This window comes from Dreissena polymorpha, chromosome 7, assembly GCF_020536995.1.
Source record: "Dreissena polymorpha isolate Duluth1 chromosome 7, UMN_Dpol_1.0, whole genome shotgun sequence".
Lineage (NCBI taxonomy): Eukaryota > Metazoa > Mollusca > Bivalvia > Myida > Dreissenidae > Dreissena > Dreissena polymorpha.
Window position 1 is genome coordinate 105175964 of NC_068361.1, and position 19328 is coordinate 105195291.

The following is a 19328-nucleotide window of genomic DNA, read 5'->3' on the forward strand; positions in this document are numbered from 1 at the left end:
AGGTTAACAAGTTCCTTATTATACAAATTAAGGATTAATGAAAACGTGTTTGTTAAGTACGTAAAATCATGTTATTAGTATACATCAGGAGATGAAAAGTGATAGAGTGGTGCACATTGGCATATTGTTTTCAGGCAGGCCCTTTGTGCGGCCTTCGGGGTACTGTTGCAGGAAATTACTCGAACACTATACGAAACTCTATACGTACATAGCTTTCATTTAAAGTAACATAGATACTCATAATCAACGAGTATTTCGCAAAATATTGCGTTATATAAAATTAACCCATAAAAACATCGTTTCTTATAGAAATAGCTAAAATTTAAACGCTTGATATAGTATTGGAACATATAGAGTTAACGAGAAACAAAATACTCATTTTAATTTGCTGTGCGACAATATATTCCATGTTTATTACCAGCCACAATATCCGAACATTTACAAGCAAACGCGAGACTGGCTTTGTGCAGCTTCGGAATAACGACGTATTCATGAGAGCTACGTCGTGCTTCCGAAGCTGCCCGAAGCCAATCTCGCGTTCGCTCATAAATGTTCGGATATCGAAGCCGGAAATTCCCATGAATTATATTGTTACACATAATAATAAACACGAGCATTTTGTTTCGCGTTAAATCTATCTCACCAGACCACATCTAGCGTTGAAAGCTTGGATATTGCCATAAGGAGCATAGATTATTATATGTTAACTTTATTTTTCCAAATATTGTACATATTCATAAATTTTGAGTGTTTATTGGCCTTTAAAAGACGTGAAGACAAAATAATTTTTGATAATAATAATTTCATGATTATTACGCTGTTTAAATGTTTAATACGTACCTGACTTAAGGTTTTTGAACATATTAAATAAATGGACACATTTACCTTAAAATCTAACAAATTAATGACACTTAGTAATGCTCTACAACCAAATTTGTTTACTAGTATTTCGGGGAGGGGGTGGTTGAGGAAGGCATGGGTGGGTTCAATGTATTAGAGGCCATTTCTTTCATATTTCACCCATATCACGGCGGTCAGTTAACGTATTTACACTTTCCTGGTTCATGTTTTACACCCGTGCTTAGTGCTCATGCTAACGTAGTATGAATAATTTCAAAACAAATTCCCCCAAAAGCTATGTGTGCGGTTCAGAAATCTTACCACATGTTCAGGTTTGTTGTACAGCGATCTTCCAACGGAGACAACCGACACGTATGTTGACATCGTTCACGATGCTTTTTTGAGAAAGACATATCTGCTTTACTAAACACTTGAATAAACTCATCCAAAACGGACACCATGGTTTTATTTTCACTTTAATGTTCAGAGTTGTAACAAGATGAGCAAATTATGTTTCGATTGTAAATTAATAATTAATAATTTATCTGAAATTTATTTGGTAAAATACATGGAAAGACCCGACGCAAAATTGAGTTAACATGACTCTTAAGGCCACAACAAATTGATGATTTGTTCTACGGATTTTAGCCCCCAAAAAAAGGAGCGAGCGACTTAAACATACATTAATTTTTATTCTATTTTAAAAAAAATCACAGGCGAGCGAAGAGCGAAAAATAAAAAATAGATATATTGTCTCTGTAAATTGATATTTGTTGCCAAATAAATGCATGATATCTTCAAAATACAAACACAAGGTCATTTAGTAGTACTAACTATGTTTAACTCTAGTCCAATGTTTGTAAAAGTATGATAAACAAAATATTCTCCAATAGTTATTCTGCTTATTCACAACAGGTAGTGACTACTAAATGTTAACATGGTACACTGTACTTTTCACTAGCAAAGTTATATAAGAAGCTCAGTCTTCTGTCAATGAAAATTAAATAACATGACAATAAATAATATGCTTAACATCAAGCATAAGAAATATCTTGAATCTGTATAAGTTCTAAATATCATAGGTTATAGTAGTATACATTATACTCAAATGCATTACTTTGGTTAGTTTAGCAATGTTAAAATTAGAAATGAGAAGTTAAAGTTTTGTAAAGTAAAAAAAACATAACTTCCTAATGAAAGAACAATAAGAAATGGATAGTTAAAGTTTTTTATTTTAATATAAAACACATGCCTTTTAATCAAAACTATTAATAGATGTGATTAGTAGGAGCCCTTTATTTTAACATAGCACAGTGACATATATTTGTCTAATTTGAGTGCCAAACAAGTGATGTGTTTGTCAGAAACCCAAGCCCCCTACTGCGCCGCTTTGAAATTATATTATATTTTTTTTACATGAACTTGACCTTTCACCACTCAAAATGTGCAGCTCCATGAGATACACATGCATGCCAAATATCAAGTTGCTATCTTCAATATTGCAAAAAGTATGGCCAATGTTAAAGTTTTCGGACGGACAGACAGACGGACAGTTCAACTGCTATATGCCACCCTACCGGGGGCATAAAAAGACTAGTATCAGTTCTAGGATATTTATTAAATGACTAGTACTATAATATATATTTGTAACAATAGTAGTAGAACAAAATTTAGCGTGACTATTTAAACAAGAGGGCCATAAGGGCACTGAATCGCTCACCTGACTCATTAAGATCAGATGAAAACTATGACCTCTATTGTCTACACAATGTTTTTCTATGATTTGACCTAGTGACCTAGTTCCTGACTCTAGATGACCCAAATACAATCCCAATCCAGATTTCATCAAGATAAACATTCTGACCACAGTTCATAAATATTGGATGAAAACTGTGACCTCTATTGTCAACACAAGGTTTTTCTATTTATTTGACCTAGATTTTTACCCCAGATGACCCAAATACAATCCCACCCAGATTTCATCAAGAATTCTGACCAAATTTCATAAAGGTTGGATGAAAACTGTGATCTCTAGTGTCTACACAAGGTTTTTCTATTATTTTACCTAGTGACCTAGTTTTTGACCCCAGATGACCCAAATAAAATCCCAACCCAGATTTCATCAAGATAAACATTCTGACCAAATTTCATAAAGATTGGATGAAAACTGTGACCTCTATCGTCTACAGAAGGTTGTTCTATTATTTGACCTAGTGACCTTGTTTTTGACCCCAGATGACCCAAATACAATCCCAAACCGGATTTCATCAAGATAAACATTTTGACCAAATTTCATCAAGATTGGATGCAAACTGTGACCTCTACTGTCTACACAAACAAATTGTTGACGGACGGACGCACGGACACACGCAGGCACGCACAACGGACGCCGGACATCACACAATCACATAAGCTCACCGTGTCACTTCATGACAGGTGACCTAAAAATATGTGTCGGAGATAAACATGAACAGTTGTGGTTAAAATCCCATAGAAACAAGGGCTGTTTGTAAAACATGCATGCCCCCCTATATGGGCTATAAGTTGTAGTAGCAGCCATTGTGTGAATACGTTTTTTGTCACTGTGAATGGTGGTGGTGGTGGTGGTGGTGTAGTAGTAGTAGTAGTAGTAGTAGTAGTAGTAATAGTAGTTGTAGTAGTAGTAGTAGTAGTAGTAGTAGTAGTAGTAGTAGTAGTAGTAGTAGTAGTAGTAGTAGTAGAAGTAGTAGTAGTAGTAGTAGAAGTAGTAGTAGTAGTAGTAGAAGTAGTAGTAGTAGTAGTAGTAGTAGTAGAAGTAGTAGTAGTAGTAGTAGTAGTAGTAGTAGTAGTAGTAGTAGTAGTAGTAGTAGTAGTGGTAGTAGTAGTAGTAGTAGTAGTAGTAGTAGTAGTGGTAAAAGTAGTAGCAGTAGTGGCAGTAGTAGTAGAAGTAGTAACGGTGGTGGTGGTGGTGGTGGTGGTGGTGGTGGTGGTGGTGGTGGTAGTAGTAGTACTAGTAGTTGTAGTACTAGTAGTTGTAGTAGTAGTAGTAGTAGTAGTAGTAGTAGGAGTAGGAGTAGTAGTAGTAGTAGAAGTAGTAGTAGTAGTAGTAGTAGTAGTAGTAGTAGTAGTAGTAGTAGTAGTAGTGGTAGTAGTAGTAGAAGTAGTAGTAGTAGTAGTAGTAGTAGTAGTAGTAGTAGTAGTAGTAGTAGTAGTAGCAGTAGCAGTAGCAGAAGCAGTAGCAGCATTACAAGACCAAGAATGATCAAATGGGAAAAGGTAACCTAGCACTGGCAGTAAATATGGGGCTCATTTACAGGTCAGATTTGGAATCTCTGCTGTAAAATGAGATTTTGAATGAATTAAAGGGAGGCAAATCTGTAATAAAAAGAACATGCATAAACCGTAGTTGTTTCCCTTGTTTGAACCATGCTAAATCCTTACAAGTTTGGAAAGAATTGGATGAAAAATTTGGACTTTATTGCATAAACACCATTTTCTCAATTCAAGGGGAGGTAATTCTGTACTTCATGAACCAATAATGCTCATTTTTTGTAGGGTTCGTGTCCTCATTGATATAAAGACACTGTGCAAATTTGGAAAGGATCGGACAAAAAATGTGGAAGATTTTTGAAATTTTTCACAAAATAGGCAAAAACGAATAAACAAGCAAAGTTCAACGAGCTCCTGCAGCCATGTTTTTTGACGAATCAAATTTCTTTGAACAACTTTTTCAGGGGAGCCTTCAAAGGTCATCTCTGTGAAAAAAATTTAAAATCTGATGAGCGGTTTCTGACAAGAAGATTTTTTAAGGTTTTTACCATATATGGTCATGGCGGCCATCTTGGTTATGTGATCCAATTTTTTTTAACAAATCTTTTGTCCCATGACCTAGGGATGCTCCACATGAAATTTAGTTGAAATTGGCTCAATGGTTTAGTAGAAGAAGATGTTTACAAATTGTTTACAGACAGACGGACGGCCGGACGCCGGATGCTGAGTGATCACAATAGCTCACCCCGAGCTATCGCTCAGGTGAGCTAAAAACACATCAATTTACAATAAAACATACTTTTCCAAGAAAAGTGCAATCACAAATGACTAGTATCAACTTTAATCTTAACACAAAACAATTAAAATCTGTAGAAATAGAAATTAAACTGGCAAATACGAAACACTAATATTTTTAAAAGTTAAAGCATTTGCTCTTTATTCCAATCCATGATTTTTCATTTTCAATCACAACAGGTTAACATTTATAAACATGATGATGATGGTCATCATAAACACATACTTTTGCTTTGGTCTCATTACCAAACCAAATCAAAGTAGGAACGTTTGAAGGCTTGAATAAGTTCACTTGACTTTGTTTTTTTACAAACTTCTTGGTGCCCCATGTTTTTGCCTCTTTTCCAGAATGTCGACAAGACACACAAATTGGCCTGACTATGGAATATTTTGTATACAAATCTGCAACATATGCATCGTTGTCATCTAACAGACTGTCAGGAGTTCCACATTGGATGCATACTGGTGGTAGGTAATGCCGACACTTGGTTGAGTAATAAGCTGTTTCCACCTCAGAGCTGCAGGTCACGCATCACCAAACATACAGATCAGGTGCATCTTCCAAGTGATCTCCACAGATATACGAATGGCATGCCTTAATGTTCCGCAAGAATTCCTCCTGCAAGGAAGTGAAATGTTATGGAGATTTTCACAAAATTGACAGTCATCATTATTCGCCCTATCCAAACAGAAAAAATATATGGTCTTTTTTCAGGCTTATAGAAATTCCCAATTTTACCAGCCTGAAATGCTTGTAAAATTCATAAAACAGATATTAAACAATTTCTAATTTTATTTTCGCTATTTTTCATTTCCAAAAAGAATTTGAGCAACTTTAATCAACTACCATTAGAAGCTTACTTTCAGAAAGATGAAAGTACGAAGAAAATTGCCATGTATTCGAAGGATTAAATAAAAAAAAAACTGTACACAAATGGTTGCGCTCGAAAATTCTGACTCAGGCTAGTAAAATTTCCCATATTACTACATTTCTATTACTGTAATACTTCTCCAAAGCCTCTTCATAGACATGGAATTGATGGCAGCTATGTCTTGGCTAAGGTCAAGAGCACATACATGTAACTAAGGAATACTTGAATATGTGTGAAAATTTTGTCATGTTAATCTACACTTTATGGTGATTCGCACGCAAACAAATTGCCAGAAGGATTGAGACAGAGTGACTCCAATAAACTGCCTCCCAACCTTTGTGTTTGCAGCAGTATTAGACTTGAAAACTATTCAAATCAAAGCAAAAAAGAATGGATTTCCTTCATATTAAGATTATCATTTATCAATGCATTTTTTGTTTTACAACTATTTATATCTTGAATGGGCCTTTGATGGTTTGAAATAAAAACAATGTTTTGCAATGTCAATCTGGTGATATATTAACACATACCGTGTTTGATCAGACATTAACAAAAAATATTCGGGCTCTAAGTTGCAAACCAACAAGCCAAAGAGCTTTTTTCTGATCTGTAAAAATATGTATCATTCATATCAATTTATTGGATCAATACGTTATTATCCTGCCTCACTGTGTATAACTGTGATGTTTAGATGTTAATTTAGACTCTTATAAATTATGTAACCAACATGTTATGATCCTATAATGTTGAAACACGCTGTAGATTGTATTTTTACAAAATGTTTACCTGTTGTCGGTCACGCTTGTTTGGACTGAAGACACATCTTGGCCTGCTACATTCTCCGCAAAGGACAGCATCTCAAAGCTTCTCATTCTAAAACAACATGGAAAGATATAGTGTAATGAAAGCAAATATATTTAAAAAATGCTTTTTATGGCAAAATGCCCGCTTCACTTTCCAGCCTGCAAAAATGTTGGCACCATGATATCATCATTTTGACATGATCACTTTTTCTCTAGGTGTTGCCAATTGCCAGGTGGTAGAAGGAACAGATGTATACTGCAACAAAAATGCACTTGGAATATTTCTCTGATTTTTATTTTAATATCACAGTTGTAATTCAATGAGGTTTAGTTTAAACCTATTTATTTTAGCTCGATTGCATTGAAAGGCTTAGGCTTTTTTGAAACGCTCTAGAGTCCTTTTCCTGGGATTAGAACCAGTACTTGGTGTCTATGGGGAGATCTAAAGCTCGCTCCTACTATGGCGATCGAACCCGTGACCTCTCGGTCGCTAGGCGGACACCATATCCACTTTGCCACGGCGACCTTACAATGAGGTTTGACAGTTTGACCTAAATATAATAATATAAACATGAAATAAAGTGTTAAGTGATTTGCGAGCTTCTAAAATATTATAATCATCATTACCCTCAAAATTTCTCGATTCTCTTTATCATGGTTCTGTAATTCCTCATCATAGGTTCCACATGGTCTGGTTGAGGGTCTGTACTTGTCAGGGCTTTCCCAAACAACTGGAATTATTATTATGTTATTATAATTTATATAATTGAATTAGCATGTTTAAATCTTATCTCAAATGTTGATTCCAGTTTCTAAACACAATAGTCACACATTATCATTTAAATCATTAAAATAACTACGTTTCCAAAATAGATTTGTAATTTACACAATTTCATCCATTCAATAAATATAGCATACAATGGAATACAAATGCGATGAATATACCTCACTGAATAGTAGGTAGTGTTCACCATTTTCGTCCGGCTTTGGTTCAGAGAGGAACCTGAGGCGGTCAAAAACATCCTGATCTCGGACTGGGTTGACTGAGCAGTAGCCACATTCATCGGATAAACACTTCTTTAACTGGAAGCAGTAGTGGCTGGATTCTGCATGCCTCTCAAAGAAATCCTTTAAAAGAAAGGACACTGATGTTTATAGACGCTCTTCCATATTATTAACATGTTGTTGTTTTTTTCATTTTTTAAACAAGATGAATCTTTATACACAGGTTAATTTTTCATTATAAAATATAATAAACACACGTTTTCATTAATATTGTTAATAAGACAGCATAGTCTTCACAATATCCAATATTTAATAAAAAAATTAATAATGTTACCCGGTAAACATTTAACTTTTAAAATTGAATAATTGTGTATTGTTATGAGAAAACTGGACATAATGCTTAATGCAGTCCACACAGGCTAATCAGGGACGACAATTTCCGCTTTTATGGAATTTTTCGTTTAAATAATGTCTCTTCTTAGCAAAAATCCAGTATAGGCGGAAAATGTCGGTCCTGATTAGCCTGTGTGGATTGCACAGGCTAATCTGGGATGACACTTTACGCACATGCATTGTGCCCAGTTTTCTCAGAAAGCGACACAATTAAACTTTCCATAACCTAGACAAATTGCTTGCCTGTGCCAGATGCATATTTTAAGGTTGAATGTTAAAAACCTTTATTTGTTTTTCTGTAATAGATAATAGTATACGCACTGGCGCATATTAATTTAATGCGAAACAAATACTTAAATTGGAAGTAACATATTAAAAACTAATATAAATATGTATTATGTAATCAGTGACCATAAGCAATTTTAGTAGAGGGCAATATACAGTTATATCAATATAATTTTACTGAGAACAACAATTATTATATCATTTCCAGACAAGCAGGACATTATCTATGCATTTTTTCTTAAAAAAATAAATTTAGTTTGTTTTTCCTGCAGATGCTTGCTTTTCTTCAATTCAGCGCTTTTTGTGTCAGCTGTGGCTACTGGACTATCTGCTCCAAAGCCAACACCAGTGATATCTAAGATGGATGTGATCTCTTCATCTGATACCCCTTTCAAAGTTTTAACAAGGTTTCCTTTCAAGCTCATTTGTGAGAAACGTTTGTTCACAAGATCAACCACTGGTTCCATACTTTTCTTGAAAGCCTCTTTCAGACCATCTTTAAGTCTGGCTTGGTTTCTTACTGCAGTTAGAGAAGACAAGTTTTTAACCATCTGTTCATACTTCTGTTCCATTTCATCTCTGTCTAGCGCAACATGCTGCAAGGCCAAATTTAAAATGGACATGCAACGTTCAGCTGGGTTGGTCCAACTATGTGATGGTGCTGTTCGGAGTGCAATTAGCATGTCCAAATCTAAATGCATGAAGATAAGAGTGAGCGACAACTTAACCGTTTCATAAGTGACTCTATGATCCGGTCCTCCATCAGTATAAAGGCACATGATTGGGGTTCTCAAATTTAATGCATCTGCAGAGTAGGCATCATTTAATCTTACGAGTTCAATAACTTCAGCAGCATGTCTAAATAGGCTAGATGGGCTGAATACCTTTTCTTTTGTTGTCACATGCATGTCCCCTGAGAAGAAGCTGTCTTTGGAGTCCCTAGGAATTTCTGTGACAAGAACAACTACAGGAACAAGACCGCAAAGATGAAATCATGGTCAGTTGCAACTAATACAGGTCCCACTGAAGGTGTTAGAACCTTGTTATGCCCTCTTACTCCAGTCGATATAGGGATTCCTGGTTCTCCCACTGGAACTATCGCCTTGTCGTCCATGCATAAGAACATAGTACTGTCTCTAAACATCACACACAATTCTTTCATATACTGAAAGTATTTTGCAGCATAGTGTGAATCAGGATGTGAAACTCTTGCCTGGCGTGTCTGCACACGGAATTTTACATTGAACTGACCAGTGTACCTTAGAGCAGTTTTATGAAATGGATTACTGGGACAAAACTGCAGTCGGATCGTTTCATTGCTAGGAATGGGTGTTCCATCAGGCACTCTTTTACAAATGTCATTCTTTATTTAAGTCTCTATTGAAATTGCCAATGGCAAATACATTTCATCACATTTTCGTCTTTCACTGACCTGTAAAACCTGTTCTTCAAAGCACTTTCCCATTTCTTCAAAAAAGGAATCATAATATGTATCAGAGCCATTAGTTGCTCGTAAATCAATCAATAACTGAGAGTCATCTGCTCCTATGATCTTCGACACCCTTTCATTAATTTCTTTTTCACTGGAAGAATTGGCACTTTCTTCATGCCCTGTTAGGCTAAAATACATGTGTCTAATGACTGACTTTGGGCATTTCACATAACTTATAAACTTGTCAATAAATTCTTGTCTCATAGCCCTGCTTGAGAACGTCGGAAGATCTTCTGAAATTTGAGAGATAACTTTCATGTTGCGGGACGTTTTGTCTTCTGTTTGACTTACTGGAACACTCCAAATGAAATTTAATGTTCCTATGCTTCCTCCATAAGCAACCCTATACAACATAATCGGTTTGGACTAACGAAGGTTTTTGATGAATTTGCGACGTTCAATACGATTATCGGGACAAAACTTGTCAAGGTGCACATGTATAATCTGATGTTTTCACTACTGTCTCGTTTAAATGACTATATTCTTCTTTAAGGTTCATGTAGAGGCTTCATTTTGAAAAATGTGGGACCCCTAGCATTGAACTCAAATTTGACTAAAGGAAGAGTGCCACATTGATAATGTATACATATATGCTTTAATGGATGTTTTTCCTTCAAACTGCTACCAATTTTGTACATCAACGTATCATAACATCCACAAAATCAATCAAAATAAAAAGCGATTTTAACACTAAAATATACATTATTTTCAAAAATCTGAATCATGTTTATTCCACGTATTTCGGGGGAAAATTATATAACTAGTGAATAATATCGACATTGACGAGGGCAAGTTACGCTTAAATAGTAAAAAAAGTTTGCATATCTAGAAATATCAAAACTCGAACACATGTCATTTCATCACCATGGGGGCAGCCATTTGTAAATTCATAAAATAGAAAGAAACATGCTAAAAACTCACTCATCGCCTAATTGACATTTCAAACGGTTGACGATGACAAATGCATTGGATTGTAATCTTTCCGTTGATGTTTGCAAACTGCACGATCAGACCTCATAAACACTCAAAAGAATAACTATGTAAGAAGCATTTCACCAATGTTTACAATCGTTGTCGAATCGCATGTACTTTATTATTGCGCATAAAATAGTACGCTTACAGACTGACAGAAAGATCGATACGTTACTCCGTTCAATTCATCACGGTATACTAATCTATTGATAAAATATAATAATACATCGCTTTAACAATCTAAAAGTAAAAATAATTCTTTTAAACGGAGTTTTTAATAACGAAAGTGAAAACAACGGAAGTTGGATGGATATTCTGTGAGATGCACTTATGCTCCAGAAAAACAATACAAATTAACTAAAAAAGACGTATGGGGGACAATTTTCAGCTGGAAAATATTTGAAATAGGGTAAGTGATGATATCTCTACGTGGTCATTTCTGTTATTTAGTGCGATCTCTTGCTGATTAATGTTAATAGTTGTTTTACTAGTTGCCACCCAACTGTCAAAATAAGTATGTGTTATCTCAGGTATGTGTATACACATACCCGGTTTTCTCACCACTGCACGTGGTTTCGACCGATTTGTTTTGCATGTTTTTCTACGGATCACAGCGATGGCCACGCTTTCAAATGGGTAGAAGGAATCGAAATATAAAATCAATCGTTTTGACAATCTCTTTATATTCCTTTACAATTTTATATGTCGTCTGCAATCTATTTCAATTTGAGATGGTTTAAAATTTGCAATTTGGTTGAGAGGTAAATAACAAAATTGTTAAGCCTTTGAAATAGAGTTGTGACTCTTAATTATCCACCATACCTGGATTTTTAAAAAGTAGTTACGTTTTAGTTATTTTTAGAACTATGTTTAGGATATTTATCCAAAAAAGGCAGTTGAATAAAAAATCATTTGTTGTTTTATGACAATAATTTGCTGTGAAATGTTGGTAACTTGACCTTGTATATGTATATAGCTTTGTATCTATTCAACTTAAGGTAGTGCATATCCTTCCTAACTTTAGATTGAGATTTTGTAAATTAGTGTAAAAAGTATTTGTTTTAAACCAAAATATGAATAAAGCACACAAATATTGAATGTCAAAAATGTGTTTATGTTATTCTATCTGTCTTTAGCTTTAAAATGATATATAGTTTGACCATATTCAGGGTTTTTTTTTTACTAAGAAAGTGACGCCGATATTCGGCATCTTCCCCTACCAGAATTTTTCCCCTCAAAATACAATTTCTCCACAAAAAGTATCAATTTTCACCATAATATAATATTTTCTCTCAAAGAAATGTTTATTTTTCCTTTGGTCATTCGACAATTATCCAATTTGCACCATGTACAACGATCTCGCTCTCTCTCTCCAGACGAACACAAAAAATCTGGGAATCCCAGTTATTCTAAATATAGCTCTTAAATTACGTCATGTAAACTGGGCAACTAATCGTAATAATCATGTGACTATTTTACTGGATACCGGTCTTGCGCGAGAAGGGTGTTTCGTCAATTAATTACCGGAAACCAGTCGAATTTTCATCCGGGCTATGTGCAAGCCAAGATATAAACGTGAAAATAGAAAAAAATGTCTCACAATTGGCGTTCTTACACAAACAAAATAAAACGTTCAGACTCGGAAGTTACTGAACGCATCGAGGCATTTTTTAAGAAAGAATCATCAAAAACTGTTAAAACCCAGCAGGATTCTGAGGTAATCAACATCGAACATTGTGAAAGTGAAAGTAGAAAATCGGCAGCTGCTGCTCCTTTCCCTTCCAATACTGTAGCAGATCAAGATCGTCAACCCATTCATCATGAAATTGAAATCACAAAATTGACATCTTCCCCCGGCCCCAGTACATAGTTGAAAACATTTCCCATTATTAGATCTACACCTGCAACTTTATTAAGGACTTTGACTTTAATATGTGTTAAATGTGTTTAAGAACGAAAAGGACAGAGACATGCCTCTTTGGATGAGTTATAGACATTGAAATGAACAGTTTTTATTTTTTCCCCTAATATGTCTCTTTCGCACTCTTTTTTCCCCTTTCACCCAGCGTCCAGCGTCTTCCCCTTTCTCTTAAAAAAACCCTGTTATTGTACCACATTCAATGAAGAAAAACCAAAGCGAAGTTTCAATGAATTTTATCCCCCCCCATGAACCTTAACATTGGACGGTGTTACAGGATCTATGCAAACCGAGTTCGAGTCACCGCAGTTAGCTGTTTCTCTTTTATGAATTATGTTTTGGTGTTTTTGGTTATCATTTTCAAGTCTGTTTTTGTATTGTTTTAGAGATTCTGCTAATTCACCCATGATTTTGGCTAACACTGTGTTTTGTTCATCACACAATGATGGCAAACTAAGGGCGGAGTATAGATCACCAACCAATTCGCCAAGTCTGGCTGCCTTTACAATAGGTGGTCTGTGCCTAAGTAATTTGTAGTTGTTGTAATTTTGAAATTTGTTTAATTCAGTTGGAACATGACAACCGGCATCTTTCAGTCTTGCATGGCAGTGATCTACGTACCACAAGGCATTGCTGAGAGATTTAAGGGCTTGTTTTCCACTGTCCTCGACAATATCAGATGGCCATCCACACCCAGTACTTTGGGCCCAATCAATCAAGTCGCAGTACAGTTGTTGTGGACCAGAAAGTTTCTTTACTTTTGAGCTTGTGCAGGGACCTATACAAACAAAGGGATGAGACACTCACTGAACCGAAGAACAAGCTAACGCGTTGTTACGCAAAAGGGAAACGAGACTTGCGACCCAACGAGACTTCGCGCTTCGAGGCAAATTTTCACAGCCGCCATTTTGACAAAGCGAGACCGTGACAAAGCAATCGGGAAAGAATAAGAGTACAAATTAACCAAGTGTTGCCAACACAGAAGTATTCATTGCAAAGGTTTGTTGAGTTTGATACATCTTATTGTTTCATTTGTTTTCGACTATGCTTTGTATTTACTTATAAAACAACGGTGGGTATTTTCACCATATCATGCGTATCATTGTTTACACTTCCATAATCCGAGAAACGTGTGTCGTGGCTTTTTTCAAAAGGCTTGGTCAAATAAAGCTCTATACTATTGATGTTGGTATTCTTACAAACGTTACATTTTAACGCATTGTGTGATGCTAATTTTATTTGTATTATCAGCAAATTCATGATTTTGAATGAGCACAAAGGCAATACAATTTAAGTCATTTTTTTATTTTTTACCACTATCAGTTTCATCAACATATGTCGTGGCTCTTTTTGAAAGGCTCAGTCAATACTAGCCCTATATATACATGTATCATGTTGGTATCTTTACAAACGTTGCATTTCAATGCATTGTGTGGTGCAAATTTAATTTGCATTATTTGCAAAGGCATAATTTTGTATTAGCTCAAAGATTATACAATTTTAGTCATTTTTTTATTTTGTAATCACTATCAGTTTGATCAACATATGTCGTGGCTCTTTTCAAAAGGCTCAGTCAATACTAGCCCTATATTAATCTTATGGGTATCTTTACAAACATTACATTTCAACGCATTGTGTGATGCTAATTTTATTTGTATTATTAGCAAATTCATGATTTTGAATGACCACAAAGGCAATACAATTTTAGTCATTTTTTTTATATTTTACCACTTTCAGTTTCATCAACATATGCCGTGGCTCTTTTTGAAAGCCTCAGTCAATACTAGACCTATATATATCATGTTGGTATCTTTACAAACGTTGCATTTCAATTCATTGTGTGTGCAAATTTAATTTGCATTATTTGCAAAGGCAAAATTTTGTGTTAGCTCGAAGATAATACAATTTTAGTCATTTTTTTTATTTTGTAATCACTATCAGTTTGATCAACATATGTCGTGGCTCTTTTCGAAAGGCTCAGTCAATACAAGCCCTATATTAATCTTATGGGTATCTTTACAAACATTACATTTCAATGCATTGAGTGATGCAAATTTTATTTGTATTATTTGCAAAGGCATAATTTTGTATTAGCTCCAAGATGATACAATTTCAGTTATTTTTTAATTTTTTTAGCACTTAACGTGTTATCAACATATGTTGCGGCTTTTTTCAATAGGCTCAGTCAATAGTAGCACTATTTTGATCATGTTGGTATTTTTGCAAATGTTACACTTCAATAAATTGTGTGGTGCACATTTTATTTACATGAATTGCAAAGGCATAATTTTGTATTAGCTCAAAGATTATACAATTGTAGTCATTTATTTTTTATTTTTTAACCAGTCTTGGTTTTGAATGTGTATGTCAATGCTCTTTTAAAAAGGCTCGGTCAATAATTGACCTATGATAATCATGTTGGTATCTTTAGAAATGTGACACTTCAATGCATTGTGTGTTTTACATTTAATTTGCATTATTTACTAACTCATAACTTTGTATAAGCTCAAGGACAATACAACTTTAGTCATTTTTTAATTGTTAGACCACTTTCAGTTTTATTTACATATGTCATTGCTTTTTGCGTAAGGGCCAAGGCTCTGTAAATACTAGCCCTATATTATTCATGTTGGTATCGTAACCCTTTCAGCGCTGGAATCGAATTTTAAAGGCCTTTGTAAACTGTTTGGATCCAGATGAGACGCCACAAAACGTGGCGTCTCATCAGGATTCAAACTGTTTGCTATTCTGAAAGTATTCTGTGCAAAAATCTAAGAAAATACTAATTTTAGAAATTCAGCAGACAACACTTTAGCAGACGACAAATTTACCAGCATGCTAAGGGTTAGCAAATTGTACACTTCAGTACATTGTGTGGTGTACATTTAATTTGCATTATTTGCAAAGTTCTTGATTTGTATAAGCTCAATGATGATACAATATTAGTCCTTAATCAATTATTTAAAAAAACAATTGAGATTAACATTTGTCTCCGCTTTTTCTTAGGGATTGGTCAATACAAGCACTATTATTGTTTGTGTTTGTACCAATGTTACATTTCAATGAAATGTATGGTGCATATTTTAAATGCATTTTTTGAAAACACATAGCTTTGTAATAGCTCAAAGAAGATGAATGAAAGTTTGCATATCTATAGTTGTATTCACGTTTCGAAAAATGTGGAAAAAGGTGGCATAGTCTATTAGTCTTCCTATGGTGGCAAGCCATATTTTCAATAAATGGTGGTGACTGTGTAAACATTTTATTAACTGATTTTTAGATTATGTTTGGTTTTATGCTTTTAGAATGCCTAGAAAACGCAAAAGAGGATCCCTTACGGTGAAACGCAAGTACCACTACATAACATCTGAACAGCCAAAGGAAGAAAACCATGTTGCCAGTGAACCCCTGGTGAACATTAAAGCTACAACAGATTCTTCTACCCAGTCAGAAAGTGAAAATGTGCAGTTCACACGTGATCATAGTTATGCTATTGATGAAGACTCCACATATGAGCTTGACTCCTTCCAGGAGACAAACAATGATAAGCCTGAAGCTGATGTGATGGAATGTAGTTCAGGGCTTCTAGAAATGGAGGTGGAGACGACAACCTTCTCAGACTTTGCTGTGGAACTTAAACTTCAAAATATTTCATCTCAGTTCGTTGTAAAGGAATCAGAGCAATCAATTCAAATGTTACAGTTGTACGCAAATGACAGTCTGACAGCAATCAAGTTATCGGTTGAAATTAAGAGTGATTTTACGTGCTCTGTCTATGTGCATCGGAAATGCATTCCGAGATCTCACCAAATATGGACTGGACTGCCACAACATATCAATCGCGTTGCTTATGTTCTGGTGTTATTGGAAAGACTGTTAAAATTTGATGTCTGTATAGGAAATCCTGAGATGGAATTTTCAAATTTAGTTCCCATTGGATCAGGGTTGTCCAGCAACAACTCCCCAGAAATTGTGGCGTACAGGGAAGGGGACTTCAACGCAACACATGCCAGTGGAGAGAGATATAATTCCACTATTAGATCTGTGAAATGTGACATGCTGTCCACATCAAAAAAGTGTACAGCCTGCAAAAAGTACTTTTACTTATTACAAAGCAGGAAAAATAGGGTTGAAAGCAGACTAAATTCGTGCCGAAAATACAGCCACACAAACTTTAAACATAGAGACATGACTAAACAGGAACTCAATATGAAATTAAACGAGCAGAAACATGAAATAAAAAATTTACAAACAGAGTTGTGGAAACAAAGGAGGGAAAACATGTTTATTCCTTATATTGTAAATTGAACTTTTTTCGAAGTAATGCATGATTTGTATTTACTTCAAAAGCATGCTGTTATTGTAAATGTAATGTAAATGACGATTAGCTTAACATGCTTAAGTCAGAATAAACTTTTATGTTCTATTAACTGCATTTAAATCTTTGTCCATAATTTTGTTAAAACCATTCTATAACACGTTTTATATTCATTTCTTTGAAAATAATTAAAGGAATAAAACACTAAACTCCTTTGTACACACTATTAAGTAGTAACTGTAAATGCCAGATTCAATTGTCTCATCATTATTACACCCTATCATGTGTCCACTGTTTTGGATATCTTACTTGCATGTGCGAGGATTTGATTTATTAATGTTGTTTTATATATTGATTGTTTGAGATATTTATGATAATAAAACGAATAAAATATGAGTATATATATATATATATAGAACTACTAAAACACGAAAACCTTTCTTGTTTTTTGTTTGGTTTGTACGCAAAATGCAGAACTAAAAAATGCATCCAATATTTATTACCTCGTAAATTCTGTTGATGTTTTTTCATGACATGACCTCGAAATCCTGATACACTTTTATATTCCGCACCACAAACAGGACAAATATAGCACAGCTCTTTCGTGCTTGCTTGCGATTTATTGTTTGCCTCATCATCAGTATAATCACCTAATACCAAATGTAAATCTATGTCGTCATCCCATGAAAGGAAATCTTTATGTTTAGAAGACATTTTCAGTAAATTCCATGAATCCGACGTTCACTATGACTTAAGGGAGTCCAAATGAATATTAAAATGACATTCGAAAATTTGCTGCGTCGGAGGTTAAAAGAACAATTATTCATTTTGAGTTGTTTGCACTTAACATGTCTTGATAATGTTGCTATTTTAAACAAAACATGGTAACATTTTAATTCTATTAAAAGACCGGTCTTTTGTACATGCACATACGTGCGATAAACAACGGCAATTTAACCCTGGCGAAACAACCAGCAATTAATATTCATCACAGAGTCCGATAATTGGGTGCCCGTTCGACATAATGCGTAATAATAAGACTAATTAATGATTGATTTTGAGATCAACAACGCAACAATTAAACGAATAGGTACTTGTTTATTTAACATAATATAATTTGAATCCGAAAAAACGTAACGCGTTAAATAAGCGAAATCCCTCGCAATCGATATCGTGTAGCCGCATTATCGCTACACAGGGACCAATCGATCGAGATTATCAAATCTCGCGCACCGGTTTATTATCGCTACACCGGGACCAATCGATCGAGATTAAAGTATAGGTCCCTGATCTCGCGCACCGGTTTATTTTGCGTGCTGTAACGGGATATCGCGAGGTTGCTAATCCCTTTGTTTGTATAGGTCCCTGGCTTGTGTTTACTTCATATTTTTTGGGCATAATGTATACCTTGGACTTGTTCATTAAAACTGTGAATGCATTGGAGTTTGAACTTGTTGATGGAAGTCGTGCCGAATTAATTGTATATTCGACCATTTTTTGTCAAGTTCTACTGCGACATTTAGTTGCATGTTGATGTTCGAAATTTTTATTCTATCGCTACTACCAACTTTACTGCAGATATTTACAGAATTCACGCATTCGGGCGACATTTCGATGCCTGATGATGATGCGGCTGCGATGAATAAATCGCTAAAATCATCCGTAATCCGGTGACACATTGCAACAGGAGAAAAAAATGAATTACCATTGGTGTCTTTCGCCGACACGACTATGCAGACGAGCGCCGCCATTATTTTACCATAAACCAATCGCAAAGCGTTATAAAAGTCGTAAAATACGTAGGCTAAATTAAACTAAATCTGTAAACAAATACATGCGGAGCAAAATTGTTGCTGCGGGCGCGAAATAAAAATAAAAATATTTTTATTTAGTTTTAAGATTTTAAGATGCGGCAAATCCGACGAACATTTAATCAATTTTTGTGGCCTAATGTTTACTGATTTTCGTCAGCAAAACGAATACAAACGCGTTTTTTCATGTATTGCCGAAGACAGGTACACGTTATCAACATATCATCGTGTCACGATCATTGTTGTTTCATGACGATTCACTATTGTAACTTAGATATAAGATAGCTTTAAAGTCACAATAAATGTAACCTACATCACCTTTTGGTACTATGATATCATGGACTATAAAATAGTTTTAAAACACAAATAGTAAAGAATAATAATCGTTAAAATAGAATATCGTGTTCAAACCTTACTGCTCGTGAGTTGGTTATCGTAAGACATGTATATACCAGCATACACTCAATACATTTTTTGTGACAAAGTTCAGGAATTATGTATGATAAGCATTATTTGTGTAATTATGTAAATTTAAAACAGTCGATTTGCAATTACCTACTAAGTATCGTATGATA

At 34.8% G+C, this 19328-nt stretch overlaps 5 protein-coding genes and 1 long non-coding RNA gene across 7 annotated transcripts in view; 5 read left to right on the forward strand and 1 right to left on the reverse strand.

Moving 5' to 3' along the window:
* Nucleotides 1–19328, forward strand: part of LOC127837263 (uncharacterized) — a 239995-nt gene that overhangs the window by 96516 nt on the left and 124151 nt on the right. The window lies entirely within an intron of this gene.
* Nucleotides 1–19328, forward strand: part of LOC127837262 (uncharacterized) — a 238281-nt gene that overhangs the window by 78299 nt on the left and 140654 nt on the right. The gene's annotated exons all lie outside the window — the stretch shown is intronic.
* Nucleotides 1–19328, forward strand: part of LOC127837260 (uncharacterized) — a 161947-nt gene that overhangs the window by 62922 nt on the left and 79697 nt on the right. The window lies entirely within an intron of this gene.
* LOC127837258 (uncharacterized) overlaps nt 1–19328 on the forward strand; it is a 405532-nt gene that overhangs the window by 34226 nt on the left and 351978 nt on the right. The window lies entirely within an intron of this gene.
* LOC127837277 (uncharacterized) lies at nt 4614–18694 on the reverse strand. The gene is made up of 5 exons (XR_008029209.1): nt 18648–18694; nt 7505–7687; nt 7187–7290; nt 6543–6629; nt 4614–5503 (listed from the first exon to the last, which is right to left on the reverse strand). It is a non-coding gene; the product is annotated as an uncharacterized LOC127837277 (long non-coding RNA).
* Nucleotides 13402–17086, forward strand: LOC127837268 (uncharacterized). The gene is made up of 2 exons (XM_052364196.1): nt 13402–13623; nt 15930–17086. Exon 2 carries the CDS (start codon nt 15931–15933, stop codon nt 16930–16932), a length of 1002 nt encoding a protein of 333 aa, XP_052220156.1. The 5' UTR covers nt 13402–13623; nt 15930; the 3' UTR covers nt 16933–17086.

Bases quoted from the DNA above. Each gene is read 5' to 3' on its own strand.
- LOC127837268 (XM_052364196.1), top strand. From the start codon at position 15,931: ATGCCTAGAAAACGCAAAAGAGGATCCCTTACGGTGAAACGCAAGTAC.